Source organism: Periplaneta americana, chromosome 6, assembly GCF_040183065.1.
Source record: "Periplaneta americana isolate PAMFEO1 chromosome 6, P.americana_PAMFEO1_priV1, whole genome shotgun sequence".
In the NCBI taxonomy this organism is placed as follows: domain Eukaryota; kingdom Metazoa; phylum Arthropoda; class Insecta; order Blattodea; family Blattidae; genus Periplaneta; species Periplaneta americana.
In genome coordinates, this window is record NC_091122.1 from 141,274,273 (window position 1) to 141,294,599 (window position 20,327).

The following is a 20,327-nucleotide window of genomic DNA, read 5'->3' on the forward strand; positions in this document are numbered from 1 at the left end:
ATGTATATTTATGAGACATTCACAGGGAACAAATTATGTACAAATTTTTTCTCATCTTTGAGTACTTGTAGCAAAAGTGATTCGTTAATAGTTGTCTGCTCTTATTGAAGATATGTAAGTTACAAGATAACTGATAACTGTAGAAATAAGATAAAATAATCTCAAAATATGAACCTCATTATTGAAAGTTAGAAAATACTTTTTTATAGGAGTTCAGATTTACACTACAAAATTTGCTATTTTATATTAATCGTCTTAGAGCAGAAATTTGATATTAACTGTTTCAGTGGCATCTCAAGTCTGACTTTTACACGTAGGGGCCAAGGTCTATATCTTCATTCATCCAGTGAGCTACAAAGAATAACATTATCTGCAACAGCCATTACACAACCAAGATGTAGAGTGGAACTTCCAGAAGGTGCCCGTGAACATGTAGTGTCAGGTGAAAGAGATCCTGATGAGGAAGACGGAGAAGCAGATGAAGAGGAGGAGAGAAAAATAGAAGGCAGAGAGGTATCAGCACCTTCCCCAACAGCACAGGAACAGGATGCTGCACCAATTGTAAATGGTGGCACTACTGATTTGGAAGGTATAATGAACACACAAAAACTGATACCTGAGTATTAGCATTAACTGCTGTTTTGTGCAACAATTTTCTTCCTGATTTTCTTAGGTAAGAAATAGAATAAATAACTATGACTAATTTTTTTTCTAGAAGTAATTATCTAAAGTAAGAATTGTTAGAATATCAAAAAATGCGTTTAATCGAACACTTACTGTTAGTCATAAATTATATAAAGTTAGCTTTTAAGAGATAAAGTCAATAATTATAAACATAATGTACTCATATGTGTTATTTTTGGTTAACCTTTACACATATCACTTCTCAGGATAATGGGATACTTCACAGTGATAGCCATTATTTAAATAAACAACATATTGCTTCTGTAAAAGTAATGCAATTAAAGTGATTAATGTTTTAAATACAAGTTATGTATTAGGCTAGGCCCTTAAGAGTTAAAGTAGTAGTGTAAAAAAATGGTTCATTTAATGATGCTCGCAACTGCAGAGATTATATAGTGTCGCCGGGTGCCGGAATTTTGTACCACAGAAGTTCTTTTACATGCCAGTGAATCTACTGACAAGAACCTGTCTCATTTAAACACACTTAAATGCCATCGACCTGGGTCGGGATCGAACCTGCAACCTCGAGCACAGAAGGCCAGTACTATACCGACTACACTACCCAGGCCTACTGTAGTGTCAAATATTTGTGCGCAGAAAGATGTTAAAATTTTGAATGTGTATAACAGTAGCTTATTCTGATTTCGATTCTGCTTAAAAATGATTACTGATTCGACTCAATCATACCCATTCAACAAAATAAAACTGTAAAATGTGTCTATTTTGAAAATTCTTCTGTCGAATAATATACTTCTGAAAGTAAAACACAACTGAATCAAATGCAGTTTTAGTTCGTATCCAATCTTGTAAAGAAGGCAAAAATGAGGTGTAATAATTTTTCTTTACTATCCTTTAACCCAGAGATGTAAAAATGTGACTCGCAGAGTGATTTCCCCTCAATACCTCCTCCTACTGATTTAGGTGCACACAATGGAATTGAGGGAGGATCACATGGCTTTGACATAACCCCTATCTCAGCATCACATCATTGCGGTAGGCTGATAAGGAGGGAGGTAATATGTCACGCACAATTTCTCCTCATTTAATCCCTGCTTTAACCATTAGCTATTATAGTGATTAGTTGACAAATATTGCTGTGCACTTTTCTTATTTTATATGAAATTGTTAAAAGTGGTAACTTGGGACATGGTTTGCTGCTTCTTAACCCACATATGCCGGAATATTTCACTAAATAGCAAATTTTATGTGCAGAGGGAAGAATAATATACATGGCTCTGCAATGATTTGACTGATTATCACGAAACAAGTTCTGGGTATATTATCTTCGGGTGTATATTTTCATAATAAATGCGCAAAATTAAAAATAAATGTATATACGAGGGGGATCCAGGAAATAACGACCGTTTTGTTGTAATAATTAAAAAAATATATATTTATTTGAAAAAAACAAAGTCTGTTACATAACTGAAGCTTCCTTTACTTCTCTACATAATCACCACCTACATTTAAACATTTGTCGTATCTGTTCACTAGCTTTAGAATTCCCGTGTTATACTCCTCTGCCGCCAGTTCATTAAGCCAGGTGTTCACTGTCTTCTTCAACTCTTCATCACTTCCAAAACGCGTACCACCCAGAAAGTCTTTCAGCTTAGTGAAAAGGTGAAAATCGCTAGGAGCAAGGTCTGGACTATAGGGCGGATGATCAAAGATTTCCCAACCGAATTGATCCAGCAATTCTCGAGTTGAAGCAGCAGTGTGCGGGCAGGCATTGTCGTGAAGAAGCACAACTCCTCTCAAAAGCATTCCTCGCCTCTTGTTTTGGATGGCTCGCCGTAGTTTTCGTAAAGTCTCACAATAATGATTTGCATTGATCGTAGTGCCTTTTGGCATGAAATCCAGCAGAAGAACACCTTTGCGATCCCAAAAGACAGTAGCCATGACTTTTTGTGTTGAGAGAGTCTGTTTGAATTTTCTCGGTTTCTTGGGTGATGAGGGATGATGCCACTGACGTGAGGGATGATGCCACTGACGTGATTGGCGCTTGGTCTCTGGGGTGTTGTGAGACACCCAGGTCTCATCACCAGTCACAATTTGATCAAGAAAGGGGTCTCCATCTGTGTGATATCGCATCAAGAATGTCAATGCTGAGGCCATTCTGTGAGTTTTGTGTTTGTCACTCAGTTGCCGTGGAACCCATCGTGCACAGATTTTGTGGTAGCCAAGATGTTGCGACGCAATTTCACCAAGCAAAGAACGAGAAATGTCAGGAAAGGCAATATGCAATTTGTCGAGTGATGTGCGCCTGTCTTGCAAGATTCTGTCGTTCACTTTAGTCTTCAGATCTTCTGTGATGAGTGATGGGTGTCCGGGTCGAGTTTCATCGTGGACATTTGTTCGCCCATTGTTGAACATTTCGCACCATTTTCTCACATTTCTTTCATTCATTACAGTATCACCATACACTTCTTTCAATTGCTGGTAAATTTCTGCAGGTTTCAAATGTCGGGCATTCAAAAATCGAATCACACTCCTCACCTCACAGTCGGCAGGATTATCAATCACGTCGTTCATTTTGAAGTAACACAAAATGCACAATGGCGACTTGTTGCAACCAGTACTTACAACATTATGAGAACACATGTTAAGGAAGCCAGTTGACCTTCAAACAAGGAAGGGGAGTCAGCTGCACGGCGGTATGCGCGAACGGTCGTTATTTCCTGGATCCCCCTCGTAGTATTGCGTTTACAAAATTAACAAAACAGGTCCCATACTATGGAACATCTGTCTGCCGCATCAACATCCAGTTGTGTCATACTACCATTTATTTTACCTTGGCTCTTCCCGTCCAAACCCACGGGCAGTAGTGCACCGCTGCAGGCCTCACTAACCTCTAAGGACAATGAGTCCCCTGCCATGGGGCAACATGTTTTCAATTTGACAAATAAATGACGACTCTACAAATTGTCAAATATCTGTTTCTGAAAACATTCCGTCTATACTAGGTAATTATAGTCAGGAGTTAAGTTTTCTTGATTAATTTAGTAAATTGTTTTACTTTCCAGAATCAGTAGCAAATGAAGTAACTTTTCACAATATTTTTACAGTTAAAACTTACAATTTCCCCTACAGTTCTATTAACTGTTTCACCCTCTACCTACTCTCAATACCTAATGAATGCTGATGCAGAAAATCCTAGTTCAGTGTTATATTTTACTATAGTTTCAAATATTTCAATTGTAGAAATAATATCTGAAAATACTCTGTTACATGAAGCATGATGAAATGAAACCCTGGTACTCTGCCTCTAGTGTTCTGCTGTCCTTGAGATATGACCACGTGATATCTGTCGTGATAGTCACTCTGCATAGGTACATACAGCTTTTGTCTAAACTTCATACTCATGTTGATGAATGTGATTCCTTGAATGTAGAATGCAGAAGTGCTGTATGTCGTAAATCTTCAGTTGAACACTGAAAACTCTTCAGTTATTGGAATATTAATTTTTTTGAATAACATAGACATCTATATGAAATTCAAACATTGTTTTGTGCATATTATTCAGATATGTAGATTATAAATGCTTCATGAAAGCTGGGACATAATCAGCATTGTTAAGACTTGTATTTCATATCACTTTACTGTGGAATTAATTCCACGAAATATAGAAAAAGAAAAATGTAATTATAAATCAGATCTAATAAAACTATTTTACAGGGACTAACACAGGTATGTCATTATTGCTTCAAAAAGTCTTTTAATGTCTTAATTATTATTCAGTCATGTTTAAATAGAGATTCATTTGATTGTGACCTACACATTACCTGTAATTTTGAAGCTAAGGTAATTTATGTTTCTTTTTATTTTAATTTAATTCTAGTCTAACTTTTACTTTTAACATATTCATTTAATTTTCGTATTGCTATATGATAAACCATTGCATTTTAGTTACATTTTACATTATCCACTCTTATTTGCCTTATTTTTAATGTCATTTCAGAAGGTAGTAGTGAAGGAAAGACAGATGAACCAAGAGAAAATGGTACAACAGGAGGCTCAGGTGATGAGGACAGACATGACATCAGTGCACTGAGTGTTGGAGATATCACTATAGATTCAGTCAAGGATCATCTTCTGTAAGTGTTGTAACTTTTTTTTTCTGTTCTGATAAATTTATGTATCTAAGGGAATACTCCTAAAGCTGCATACATATTATATTTTGTTATAGTTCCTCTTTGCAGATCAGAAAATATCGTAAAATAAATCCATTGATATTTGGGAATTAAGGAGGCAGAAGTCAAAGAATGAAATTAAATTGAAATGGGTGGGCCCTTTCAGTCCCATGCACATATAGGCCATTTAAGTGGATCATTGTGCCCCAGATAACTCAAGTTCTGAAGCCACCTAGAAGGCCAGGATTGCTCTTGGGTCTTATTTCCTTATATGCTCTGGTCTCAGCCTATCCGAGCCCAAGAGGACATATCTGATTGTGGACAAAGGCTCACAATCACATAATATATGGAGAGAAGAAGATTCCACTTTCCTTCCACACTTCCTGCATGTTGGGTCTGTAGTCAGTCCTATCACATGCAGGTGTTTCTTTAGTGGTTTGTATCCTGTTAATAGGCCCACTATACCTCTAAGCTTTGCATGGTTAAAGGATAAGAGTATCATACCGATATTTCTGCTAGAACTCTCTATCAATGTTCAAGCTTGCCTAGCATTAGTGAGATTTCTCCACAATGTGTCATACTGGTGTATCACCCATTGCGTGATTTTCCCTCAGGCTCTCCATGGAGTGATACCAAGGACAGGTTCTGGCCCGATGAAGGCATTTGTCGAGCCCTTCCTTGCCAACCTGTTGGCAACTTCATTATTTCTGATCCCTGTGTATCTTGGTACCCAAGCATTACAGGGCTTCAGGAATAGAGAAGATTCAGTGATCTGTGGCATTGCCATACCAATTTTGACACTGTTTGGACAGCACTTAATGCCTTTCAAGCTGCCTGGCTATCAGAGCAGATACAAATTCGGCTTTAAGCCAAGGCATTTCAGATAAATGATACGCACAGACAAAAATAGCAAATATTTCGGTCTCAAACACTGTAGTGTAGCAATCCAGAAAATAAGATAGCCATGTCTTGGGCCCTTGAATGCCATCCCTGGGCCCTTTATTAGTCTTGGAGCCATCCATATACCAGACCAGCCCCTTGACATGGTTAGAAGTCCTTGGGCCACGAGTCCACTCTTCCTTGGGTGGAAAAACAACCATGTATAATGGTTAAAAATTATATTTAGGCCCCATAAAGTACATCTGGCTGTGACTCCTGAAGCCTTGACAAATGACCCTTCAATGGATGTTTAAAGGACCAGCAGCCCAAACTCCAGAGTTGATGCGCAGCCATTCTAGCCACATTCTGAACAATCAAGTCCCGAGGAGACAGGCCCAATACTGCCTCAAGAGCATTAAGGGAAGTAGTGCACATCACCCCTGTTATTCTCAAACACAGCAAGCATTGGATTTTATTTAGCTTATTTTTGACAGCTTGTGTCAACACACCAGGCCACTACACTAAAGATGCAAAGATGATAGAAGGCCTAATGATAGAGATATAGAACCAATAGATAACTTTGGGCCCAAGTCCCCAATTCTCACCAAAAGCTCTTTGACAGACCCACAAAGAATTGCAGACTTTAGTTACCTTGTACTCAATATGTTCTCTCCAAGTCAGCCGAGAATCCAGAAAACTCTTTCTTGTAAAACAGCAAGGTCAGTCTTGTCAGGATTGACCGACAGTTCCACCTCGCTACACCAACTCTCCACAGTCTTAAGGGAACTTTGAACAAGTCCCGACATTGTGTTAGAAAATTTGCTCATAACTATAATGCATACATCATCTGCATAGCCTTGGGCATACTGTACATTCCACTTTCATTGAGCCTGACAAGCAGTTCAACTACCAGGCATGATAGATGTGGAGACAAAACTCCCCCCTTGATGGCATCCCCTGGACACAGTAAGGATCAGTGAGCACTGATGAAGTGATACTGTGGCAGAAGTTAATGCCTATTAACTAAATTTTCTGCCCATACTAATGTAAAATTAGACTAAAGATAGTACAAATCATTATTTATATTTCTGAAACATAAATTATGAATGTCTCTGATTGAGGTTCTGGATGATTGTATTGTACATCTATTATCAGACAGTACATCTCACATGAAAATATGTGTCAGAGGAGAACAATTGTTTGTATGCATTGAAGCCTGATTAGTGTAAGATGTACAGCTAATCAGTGCTGTATGCAATGGAGGAGAAAGGAACTGGCCATCCTACCCCATTATCTCCTGGCCCAATCGCCTCAAAGGTGGTATGTTGGTATCACTTGTAAGGTTCAGACCTGTTTTTGGACAGTTGACTAAACAACAACAAATATGATAATAAATTTTCGAACTTAAGGAATTGCATAGAAACATACGAAAGTTCGTACTTGTACATGTGCTTTGTTATGAAATTTCTCCAAAAATGTTATGCGGATTACATAATTAGGAGCTTATTTAATTAATTAGTGTTTTTCTGCTTCTTTGTTGTAATAGAACATCTGCAATGGAGGATAATCGGATCTCAGAGCTGAAATCATCTGCATCTAGTACAATGGTAACAACAGCAACAACAGAAAAGCTTGAACAGCAACAGCAGTCAGTTGTTGTAAGAACTACTACCACCATAATCAGCAGTAGTACCACAAGTGGTACTGTTAGCAATGAGACTGCAACCGTTAACTCCACTGGCCATACACCTGACAGTGAGTTAAAATTCAATTGATTTTTTTTAACTTCCTGTATTCTAAAATATTAGGTCATACTTACCTTTGAAGAGTAACGGGCTTTTTTAATAAAACACCGCAGGAAAATTATTCTAAAATTATCACAGTATGTGTATATTCTTCATCAGATTTAGGCATATTTATAAATTAAACTTAGAAAATTAATTTTTTTTAAAGAGGCAGTCTAATAGTCTGTCAAGCTAGTATGTTAAAAAATCTAAAAATTACACATTTTCATTTAGGCATGTGTGCAAAAACGAATTATCCTTGATGAATTGAGGTAAACTATTGTCAGAATGATACAGGCTATATCTGTCGTCGTTTACATTGTTTTTGTGCATTCAATTGGAATTTTGAGATCAGTGGTATACTTGCTCACTGCTGCAGTTACAGGGGTTTGTGTCTTTTTCTTATTCAATCTCTACAGTTCGTTTTGTGACATTGACATTTCACCAGGACAATTTTTACATTATAAAAAAGTAAATGAGGAAAGCTTTAGTAACAGACTTGATAGGTTTCAACTCATACATTGTATGCGCGTACTTCATAAGCATAATTTATTTTTGTGATGAAGTTCGTATATTCTCAAAAATGGTTACTTTCCATGCATGGGCATTGTTAGTCAAATTACATTTTATTTTTCTACGACATATGTATGTAATTGTGTTAAATGTAAGAAAATGAAAACCATCACCGCTACCATCACCATCATTATTTAGAATAATTATGAATTATGAATCTACAATTTTCTTGCTTTTAGTATGCATACAAAACTTCATGCCATATGGATAGATTAGGTAAATTTTGCACTATGTAACGGAACAATTTTTAACAGTTTTTATTGTGATTATATCCGACTTTGGAGATGATGACACTATTTTTATTGAAGAAGTTTATTCCTTCATTCATAGTGTTCTGCCCAATGGCAGGTCTTTCACTGTAAACCCAGCATTCTCCAATCTTTCCTGTTTTCTGACCTTCTCTTAGTCTTTGCGTATGATCCATATATCTTAATGTCGTCGACCATCCAATATCTTCTTTTCTTAGCCAGTGACCCAGCCAATTTCTTTTTGTCTTATCAGTTTCAGCATCATTCTTTTTTCACCCACTCTTTCCAATACAGCTTCATTTCTTATTCTGTCTGTCCATTTCACACACTCCATCCTTCTCCATATCCACATTTCAAATGCTTCTATTCGCTTCTTTTCACTTTGTAGTCTCTTCCTTAGTTCTTTCTCCAGAGGTCCGCAGAAGATGCTCCTTTTTCTATTAAAAGCTTCCTTTGGCATTGCTATTTCCCTTTTGACTTCTTGGCAGCAACTCACGTTACTGATTATAGTACACCCCAAGTATTTGAAGCTGTCCACTTGCTCTACTGCCTCATTTAGAATTCGCAAGTTTACCTTCTTTGTAATGGCGACTAAATGGAAGAAATTAACTATCGGACAGAAAGTGAAAATAATAAGGGATGTCGAGGTTAATCCTCAAATAATACTATCGCATATGACAAAAACTTAATTATGGGAAATAATGAAGAAGAAAGAAGAAATTTTCAATGTCGAGTTTCAGTGTAGTTCGGGTTCAACCAAACAGGAAAACATTAGTGCCTCATCATATGAAGCATTAGAAAATATTAGAATGAAATATATTGTGAATAATAATTGTAGGCGTAATTAAATAATTATAATATCTGGTATATAACACACATGTTAGTACTAGTTATTTTAGTCTTTCCATTTATATAAACCAATTTTTAGAGAAAAGCCCTATTTAAGAAAAAAAAAAGCAATTCCTCAGATTCGTTAAAAAGGGGTTCTACTGTACGTTCTTGTGATTCGAAAAATAAAGTCTTATAATTGTATAAGGCACATCAAGAAAGTAAGAATTATTTGCACATTAACTTGCTATGCTAGTTTCCTAGTGGGTGCTGGGGAGCCACTTAATGCATATCTAGCCCAATAAGTCTATTGTTGCTGTTTGAGATCAACCATTTGTGGAGAAAATGTGAGAAAGTGATCTCGATCGCTCTATACAGATCAAACAAATATGCATGATGAGAAAAGGAGCTGCCACACATCTCTACTGACAGGAAATTTGAAGGAGTGAGTGAATGTGGCAATTAGGAAAACTGACAATTCACGATTTTTCTGTTGAAATTCTGCTTATAGTGGATTCCAGAAATGCTTATAGATGTATACAAAAAGCATTATGGCAATAATACTGATTTTTTAATCATTACTACAATAAGAGTGATGATGTTCACAGCCATATTGTAACTGGAGATGAGTAAGGATCTTCCATACCATTCCAAAAATGAGTGCACCAACGGGAAGAAAGGATACTAATGAAGTAACTTCATTCTTGGATCACTATTTTCAGTTTGAATTATCTCCTAATGTTCGCCACCTTCAACTGTTCTGTGACTCATGTAGTGGTTAAAACAAAAACTATTCATGGGTGCATGGGGAAAAGAAAGATTCAGTTCAATTTGTGTCACATTCCCTATTTGGGGACATTCCTATATGGAATGTGACGAGAACATGAGACTTGTAAACACAAAATCAAGAATTGAAATTCCTGATGACTGGAATGATGTAATTAGAAATGCCAGGACCAAGCCCACACCATTTCAAGTTAATGAAGTTGGTAATTCCATGATCCGAGACTGGACTACATTTTTAGAAGCATTTTACTTGAAGAAATGTCCATTTTTGTCACGGCCAATTAGGGAATTGCGAATAGAGGAGAAACATCCAAGAATGGTGATTCATAGGGACACTTACAGTGGTGCTTGGTACTCTTCTGTGATTCGTCCACAACTTAGGATATACCCAGTGAGTGCAGACTTACTGAATGAAGAATTCCTCTATCCTGACAGAGCATATGAAGGTGAGAAGTACAGTAAATATTTTTACAGAATTCATTTTAAATATCTCAGATGTAATTTTGTCGTATTACTTGTAATATACTGCATCTGTTTTTTTAGGGAACTTGCTGATATCACAAGAGAAGTGGCAGGATCTGCAAGAATTAAAGATGTTATATGTATGCAATGGAGAGGGAAAGGAACTGGCCCCCCTACTTCATTATCTTCTGGCTTAATTGCCTCATAAGTGATGCCTTTTTGGTATCACTTATGAGATTAAAACCTGTCTTCGGACAGTTGACTAAATAACAATATGGTCCAGATGCTCAAAATTTCTACACAGAGCTCACAAAAAGTGATGGTGCATGAACTGAAACATACTAAAAGTGAACCAGTCACTCAGTTGTGCAATGTTAATATTACATGTTGACATGATACATTATCGTGAATTATGCAAATTAGGTTATATTTTATTTTTCAATTATATTTTTGAATGTCTGTATAAGAGTAGGTCTCTTTATTCACTTTTTTGGTTGTCAGGGCCCTCTTTTTCCCCTGTATGAGTTACATCAAGGTGGTTTTTCAATTACAATTGCCATAATGCTCTAATGTGGTACATCAAATGTTGTTTACTACTTATTATAAATGTGTTTTAAAAACGATTTAAAGCATCAGTCAGTATTATTTTCTGAATTAAATAATTTTTGTTATTGTTATTATTATTATTATTATTATTATTATTATTATTATTATTATTATTATTATTATTAATGCAATGATTGAGTAACATTTCAATACAATATAGTGTAACAATAATGTTGTCCATGATATGCAGAATGATGTCACTACTGTAAAATAAAGCTTCTTAAATTCTGAATGTTGACACTGGTCAAAGTTATATGATAAGTTTCTTCCCCATAATCTGCAGCATGTGTTGATTAAGAAGTTAGGCATGTCTTGGGAAATAGAGCACCATCACCTCCAAGGCTTTTGAGAATTTGTATGTTACCCTTCACTCAGTTCCACTGCTGGTCTCTTATTTTATGTGTTTTGCATGACTGGGACTGCAGGAGAGAGCAAGTGATGTCACCTTTCCTTTTACTCTTGGATCTGGAAGAAATAAAATAAAGGGGACTTTCAGTTTGAATTGAACAACAGGATACATAATTAAAGAACTGATGTTAGTTCAGTATAAGTGAGTAAAAGTGCTAATGAATTTTTGGATGGTGTTTCTGTGTTCACAATACAGTAGCATTAAATGAGAGCAAAAAATAAAATGAATCTTAAAATGAAGTTACATTATAATTTTCACATTACTTCATTTTAGTTATTTTTCTTTTACACTAACAAAAATGCATATTACATTTTTACACCACTAAGTTTTCCTCTGCTCCACTTCGTTCTGTGATGTTTTTTTCATTCTGCATGTTTATGTCATATGAATGTCTGCACTACCTTCTGCGTGTAACATTTTGCTATAAAGGCACATGATTGCCTCAACTGAAGTAAAGAAGTAGAATACAATAAGATCTTGACATAGCTATGGTATTAAGACCATACATTTTGAAAGTAGTTTTAAGTGCTGATAATTTTTGTAACATTTAAAAGTAATTACAAATCATGTTCTAGTATTATATTACAAAGTCGAACCCTCCTTTCATTTGTGAAAGAACTACAAAAATACAGAGACAAACTGTAAATACATATACATACCAATGAAATTATGGAAATAAGAGCTTCCATAATAATGTCATTGATTTATCAGGCCACAGTGATTAATTGTACAAATAATATCCTGCAGTATTTCAAATCATATGAGTTCTTAATTCAAAATATAGAAGAAATATAACATACAGATTAATTGCATAAATAGTCATAACATAAAATTACATGCAACTCAGAAGTGAAAATTACATACATTCCATTTAACGCAAATTATATTTGTAGTGCATGCGCGCGCGCACACACACACAGACACACACACACACACACACACACACACACATGCATACACATACGTGCCAGTTGATGGCCGTCCAGAATGATTGTCATCAACCGACTTTGGCCATTTTTAAAATGCTTGAACGACTTATAGGTTTGAATCTGGTCTAGAGAATCGCCTCCGAATGCTTGTTTTAACATTTGATGTGTTTCTGTAGAAGTTTTCCCGAGTTTGAAACAAAATTTTATGCAGACGCACTGCACCCTCAAATCTGTCATTGTGAAATCGCAATGTAAGCAACATGTAACAATGGAAAAACGCTCACAAATACTAGATGTGTCCACTTGGCACACTGACTCACAAGAGATGTATGAAGTGCCACCTAGCAGCATTTTGTCATACTAATGCTCGCTCGTGCGCCACTTATGAATTTCGGGAACTTTTGGTAACACCTTGTATATTCATATAGTGAGTAACTTGCAGACTTAATTTATTGGGTGTAATGGGAATCATAGTGTACAGGGAAGAATATTAATTATTGAAAAACATTATAAATTGTAAAATTATTACTAGTTCATTGGTGTCAATGAAGAAAACATTAAGCAGTGGCTGGGTGCAGATTGCACTTTCCAGGTAGAAAGTAACAGTGACAGTGATATTGCTGACTCTGCATGTGATGCTGTTAGCATGAATGGTGATGGTATGACAAACGTGGGGGGAGAAGAAATTGTATTCGAAATGTGTTCTGTTACAAACTGCTTGAATCAGCATAATTTCCGAGTATTCTGCTCCAGAGAAAAATTAGAATATGACTTTTCAAGAGAACCTAAGAGACATTTGCTTTTAAAAGTGAAGTAATCATATTATGCTGTATAGATTATCGACCTTTTTTGATTAGCCGTTTCTTCTCTCTACTTATTATGATAGGTAATCGAAGTTTTGTTTAAAAAAACTTGCAAACAATAGCATAATGTTAACGAAACCACTAAGCTTCAATAAAAGGATTTTTGCTTTTAATGAGACACGGTTTGTCAGCTCATCTACATCAATTAAATATATCCATTCTCCATGTATACCATTATCGTCAACAAACCTTTAGTCATTGTTGTCAATCGTCATAAAACCACACAAACATACATATTGCCTCATCCAGCACACTAAGACCCAGAAACAAAATTTGAGTCACCTCAGTAAGCATTGAGCATGCACAGTATGTTCTAACTGGAACTTGAAAAATTCAGCTGGCTCAAATTTTGTTTTTGGGTCTGTACCAGTAATATTGGGATACTGTCCTCTTCAGGTCTGTTTTGTTAACAAATAGACAGTATAAACATATAAACAGCACTTTTGATAAATGGAAAGTATTTATTAAGGGATTAAAAACTGTATTGAGTTGTGTATGTGTACCATTGCTTCAGACATTTTGTAGATGCACTGCATGTAGAAATGAGAATATTAGTTTTTTTATTATTATTGTTGATATGGGTATAAGAAAATTTGGTATGTAGGGTGGTCTTGTAATTTATCTAAACATGGATTTAATGTCCTTAAAAGATTAAATAAACTCGTCTTAAAATAGAGCTTAAAGAGTTCGAAAAACATTCATTTCAATCACAGTTTATCTTCATTATATTGTATTAGTTTCCATCTTAATTTGTAGAATATAATTCTTGTAATTTTTGTTAATATCACTTCATTACGTTAATTTTCAGAAGTATCATAATAATATTTTAGTAAATTATGTAGATACTATAATTGGCAGATGTCGTTTGATTGTATTAAAATGAAAGTTTGTGTAACATAATAATTCATTCTGTATAAAAGTTATAGATGTTAAGAATTCATATAGTAGCTGTTGAAAGTAAGATAGTTGAAGTCTTCATTCCATTATCTTGTCCCGAATGCTTGCCTGATTATGTGTTGTGTTGTTGTCTTGATTCAGTAGCTGTTGAGTCCTTCCCCCCAGCAGATGGGCCACCTGCTACACACATTTTCAATGAGGTTAGAACCCAGTTTCTTACCATTTCGCTGCTTGCTCATGCTTATAGTATTTGTGATCCTGTTATCCTCTCCTTTCAACTGGCTCGCTTGTTTCTTTTACCATGGTTTAGTGTACTGGATACTGTACTTGCATGTGTTTTTAGCGACATGAGATTTACCTTTGATAGCAGTTTGAAATTGAAGTTTGTGTTGAAATATAAGCTCTATTTAGTTGGCATATTATCGCTATACGATGCTGTTCATAAATTGTACTTCACTATAACTTTATTTAATAGAAAATAAGTTTCAATATAAGTTAAATTTGATGCTCTTGGAAATGATTTTAATTGTACAAATGCAGTTCTGAGATTTTTATCGAATACAGACAGGACTTGACAGAGTGATTTAGGGTGCTATGCATAGACATTTCGCTAGACCGCGCTACGAGCGTGCTAAACTAGCCCCGGCTATCGACTGATTACTTGTACAGGATTCATATCATATCATATTGCTGACACTGGTTTATGAATACGAAAAATGTTAGTTCGCTGATCATCCATTGGAAGCCCGCGCTAAGAATGTCTATGAATATGGCCCTTAGTTTTTTATTGACTCGTTTTACTTATCCTCCGGATCCTTTACATCCGGAGGTTACATTTGTTGTTTAGTATATGCTTGTAACAAACTTGACATTTAGACCTTTTACATCAGAGGATTTTAGAAATGCGCCAGATAATTTATTTCTGGTGGCATTTGTTTTATTATTTTCTTTTTTCTTTTTAAATACTAGCTAGGATCTGAGAACTGCTCAGTTTTATGATTTTTATGCATCACCTTGTTGAAACTGCATTTGTGAACCTCGTTTTGACCGTGACAACGCTTTTAGTTCTTTTAAGCATTCTGATTATTGTGTTGTGTTTCTGTTTTGTGAAGGATTTTAGATAAGGGTGCAAATAGCCATAGTAGCTGATGCGTCCATTTTAAACCCTACTAACTAAGTTAAATTTCATTTCATTTTGTTGAAGCCTTCATTATCAAAATGGTAATGCGTTTTTAAATTAATCACAGCATTTAATAACATACATGTTGCTTTTCTTTTATATAGTTATAATTTATTTTTTTTTTACGTGATTATACTGCTTAATAAATACGTATGAAGGCATTTGGAATGTGTATACTATGACTTCTGTTTTCGAAGACCGCATTTGTTTCAGGTACCATACCTGAGTATAGAATACAACAGAGCACATGTGCCTTATGGATATTAAATTAAATAACAATTAAATCAGTAAGATCGATTTTGTGACCCACTTTTCCCTCTATATAGACGGAAAGAGGGATAAAATCATATTTATTTGTAAAATTCCATTTCACACCATCACATTGGCTTTTCATGAATATTTAGAAAACGTGATTATTATAATAAGTCGTAGATGATGTTTTAACTTCTTTATGAGGTAACTATTGGTATGTGATAATTATAGAATTTAAATTTGAATGAACTTTTCAGTCGAATTTTTTCATAAATTGAGCAATTATAATTTTGTTCCAAGATTACAACATTGTATTGGAAAAAGTGGGTGAAGAAAGAATGATGCTGAAACTGATTAGAAAGAGAAAAAGAAATTGGTTGGGTCTCTGGTTGAGAAGAATATTAGACGACATTAGGATATGTGGATCATATGCAGAGACTAAGAGGAAGGCAGAAAATATGAAAGATTGGAGAATGCTGGGTTTGCAGTGAAAGACCTGCCCATGGGCAGAACACTCATGTATGTATGTTCAGAATGCCTGGAATGTCGTGACTAAGAACAGTCGCTATTTGCAAAGACTAGTCGATTCCACGCCCACTCGACTGCAAGATGTGATCGAGATAAGGGGAAGATAGACTAAATATTGAATTGTGGCTTTTTGTTTTGTTTTTTGAACGCTTAATTCTTTGAATGTTCTAAGGCAAACCCCAGTACGTTTGTTTTGTTTATGCCACGAAAGATATTTTTGTTGAGAATAAAATCTTTTTTCTTTCCATTTGCAGCCACAATGTCATAATGATAAAGTCATGGCATAATACATTAATGAAACTGATGTTAATTACTGAAATAATCGTAAAAGAGAAAGGAGCAATTATATATATTTTGTCTCTCTCTCTTAAAAATAAAACAAAAAAGAACATAAAAAGCACGAGGTTTTATTCGAACGCAGGACCTCACGAATAAGAGGCCGGAACGCTACCAATACGCTATCGAGTAACACACAGAATACTTTAATTATAACTGGATATCAGGCAACGTGGTCCAACAACATGTAACATCGCCTGTCTCTGAATTGTAGAGAAAGTACCCGAAGGGTGAAATGGTTCACTGCAAGAATATTATCCTGTGTGACAACTGCTCTCAGTCTATACTCATAAGACTGTTACATTCAAGCCCGAAAATCATGCCTTAATTATTATGGAGGTCCGAAATATGTAAGTGAATAAAAAATTAAATAATATTATTTTATAATATATTACAGTACTCTGAATTATACACCATCAATATGCAGTTTAATTTTTAACAACACTACCTTTATATGCACTGAATACTTCTAACATAACAATATGGGTTTTCACTACTGTCTTGGAAGACACTGTCATTAATCATTCAACATTATTCTCGATTAGATCTGGTGTTGTATAAAATGCACATACTTGGAAGTAAGTTATCTTAGCATTTTCTTTACAATTGGCAATAATGTGATTCTATGTATTCTTCCATTATATCAGAGTAGTGAGCAGTTGTGCTGTGCTGTGCATTCTTGAAGTAAAGTAGCCCTACAATAAATATCGTTAAAGATAGACAGTGTCATTCTGTTACAAAGTGCACCTCGTTTTCGACACTGCTAATAGTTTTAGTTTCTAATTTTTGCTGTTTTTTTAGTAGTTTATTTAATGATGCTGTATCAACTACTAGGTTATTTTGTGTTGAGTCGACCTGGTTGGTATAGCGCTGGTCTTCTATGCCCAAGGTTGCGGGTTCGATCCTGGGCCAGGTTAATGGCATTTAAGTGTGCTTAAATGCGACAGGCTCGTGTCAGTAGATTTACTGGCATGTAAAAGAACTCCTGCGGGACAAAATTCCGGCACATCCGGCGACACTGATATAATCTCTGCAGTTGCGAGCGTCGTTAAATAAAACATAACATTTAAAAAAAAAAAATTTGTGTTGATGGAATTGGGGACTGAGATAAAAACAATTTCTAGACTGATCAATAAGGATTCAGATTTCCATCATAGAACAGAAAGTAAGAAATGACCACGTAACTGAATCTGAACAAGAATGTGATTCTGATTTGGATGAAGACTTCAAATGGCCCTGTTCATTGTTCATTTATACATTTATTCCAAACAAGACAGATAAATATGAGATCAAAATTTTTGTAATACAATATTTAATTAAACTGAGTAATAAAAGTAAACCTATTGTAACATGATCTACTATTCAATATACCGTTACTTTGTTTATACTTCATAAAATTGATGATTACAACATAAGAAATGTTTATTAAACCTATGGGAAATTAGTTCGACATAGTAGTGTAAAGTTAGTCACTGAAAAAAAGTGCATGTCTGCTCCAGCATTGCAAATCAACACTCACTACTAGTTAAGATGTTGTCTGCATGGTGTGCATCTAATGAATAAAACAGTTTAGAATACAACAGTAACTTGTATTCATAAATGGTCAGTTGAACAATAAACATGTCTTTGTTGTACTTTCATATACACTGGTGGACAAAAAAATTGGGACACTTGAATTTTACTTTGTAAATGTATTTAATAGGGTACCAATATGTTTTAAATAGTGATTACAGTAAAATTCCTTGTAACCAGCATCCAAATAACTAGTAATACCAAAACAACGGCACTTTTGGCTGGGTCAAAAAAAAAAAAAGTTTAAATCTGCCACATTGGCACAGTCTGGGCCGTCAGTTTTGTCACATTAGGAAGTTCGCATGAACTTTCGTTTTCAGTGAATATTCAAACCTAAAATTAGTGTATTATTTGTGTTGTGTGATGTGTTTTAATAAAGAAAATCCACACAGTTTTTATGTTTAGTTATGTTCGGACTGTCAGTGTTACCATATTAGAAGTTCACACGAACTTCCATTTTCAATTAATATTCGAACCTAATATTAGTGTGTTATTTGTGTTGTGTGATGTGTTTTAATAAGGAAAATTCACATAGTTTTTATGTTTATTTAGTTATGTTCAGGCTGTCATTGTTGCCACATTAGGAAGTTCGCATGAACTTTATTTTGCAGTGAATATTCTAACCTAGAATTAGTGTATTATTTGTGTTGTGTGATGTGTTTTAATAAGGAAAATCCACACAGTTTTTATGTGTAACCAGTTATGAGCAAGTGCTAGAGAAAGAAGCTTCACATGGATGCAGTTTCAACATTTGGCACCATGAAATGCGAATTTTTTTTTTTTTTTTTTTTTTTTTTTAATAACAGTATTTATTCAATTATCCGGCAAAATCTCTTATCTAGAACTAGCCTGGTCCCTTTGGTGCCGGTTAAGAGGAATTTTACTGTAATAAGATTATAATCTTACTATAGAAAAAAAGAAAATGAACATGACTTCATAACACCAACAATTACCAACATAATGCCATTGTTGTCACTCTCTGCATAGGCAAAATTTTGTTCAAATCTAAATTGTGATGTTATTGTTGGTAATTATTAATGGTATGGAGTAATAATCATTTTCGTTTTCAGTCTATGTTACATTTATAATCGTATAATTAAATTAATCACTATTTAAAACATATTGGTGACATATTAAATATCAGTACAAAGTAAAATTCAAGCATTCCAAATTTTTTGTCCTACAGTTTATTATTCTTGATTCAATTAAAATTTAAGTACAATTAATATTACTTATTAAAAACCGTCGGGAAATATAGCTTGTGTTGACAAGAGTCTTTTAATTGTATTTTCCTGATTTTTACATCTTCCCCTTGTTGTTTAGTCAACTGTTTGGAACCTCATAAGTGACGCCAATAAGGCAACACTAATGAAGTAATTAAGGTAGGTGATAATGGGGTAGGGTGGGCAGTTCTTTTCCCCCTCCATTTGTATACATCGCTGACTAGTAATATATTTCACTAATCAGATTTCAGATATATGCAAAAAATTGTTGCACACATTATTGTTCTTCCTCTGACGCATAATGTCAAGTGAGATGTACATATCAGCCAGAACCTCAATCAGGGGTACTCTTCTCCTTGTTAAATGTAATACAAATAGCCGTAATGATTGAAGTTACTGTACCTGGAAGATCACCTACTTAATGTAATCCATTGTCAGCTTCCATATTCTTCCATTGTCGCCAAGTTTTTGTAAGAATGTGTAAAATTGCAGTCACAGTACATCTTCATTACATTTTATGTCTGTATAATGAATTATCTACTCATGTTCTGAAATACTGAAGTAGATTAAATTTGATAGAAACAGTATAACATAATTATGAAGAACAGCACTTTTTATAGAAAATGTGATGTAATTAGCAAATCGTCTCTGTGCATCCAAAGTCCACTATGTGTTTTTATTTTTTTAAATTTTGCAGGAGAAAGATAAAAGCATTATCACTTTTAATTCCCTTGATTTTCAAAGTTACTTTCGGTATAATTTCAATCATTACAAGAAGAATGATGAAATTGTACCAAAAGTAGCTTGGAAAATCAAGGGAATTACAGTGACAATGCTTTTTTCTTTCTCCTGCAAAATCTTTGTAAAAACACATAGTGGATTTTGGAGGAGCAGCAACCAAATATATTCTTATCAACCTGTAACACGTGACCCACTTGTAGCTCACGTCATTTGGTCAGCTAATAATTTCGCACTAAAAGAAGTTCAATTCTTTGCATAGCTTGCGATATTTGTGACAGGCAATCCAGCTGATCATGAGATACACAGTTTTTCTCTGAATACATAGGATTCCCCTCCAGTGCAGTCCACCATTGCTCCATTATAGTCAAATCATTTTTTCATTTTCTTTGAGTAGCCTCTGTATGTAGTTTAGAGCTT

The 20,327-nt window shown here is 34.9% G+C and overlaps 1 protein-coding gene across 8 annotated transcripts in view; it reads left to right on the top strand.

Annotated features, from left to right (window-relative positions):
• The window catches only part of l(2)gl (LLGL domain-containing protein l(2)gl), a 77,791-nt gene that overhangs the window by 50,449 nt on the left and 7,015 nt on the right, over nucleotides 1–20,327 (top strand). For 5 of the 8 annotated variants that reach the window (XM_069829145.1, XM_069829151.1, XM_069829147.1 and 2 more), the window contains 4 exons: nucleotides 288–589; nucleotides 4,643–4,778; nucleotides 7,240–7,448; nucleotides 14,220–14,278. In XM_069829145.1, the coding sequence (XP_069685246.1) occupies nucleotides 288–589; nucleotides 4,643–4,778; nucleotides 7,240–7,448; nucleotides 14,220–14,278 (706 nt within the window). Of the gene's footprint in view, nucleotides 1–287; nucleotides 590–4,642; nucleotides 4,779–7,239; nucleotides 7,449–11,405; nucleotides 11,531–14,219; nucleotides 14,279–20,327 lie in introns of all 8 variants that reach the window. The other 3 variants (XR_011332702.1, XM_069829146.1, XM_069829152.1) reach the window with 3 other exon arrangements.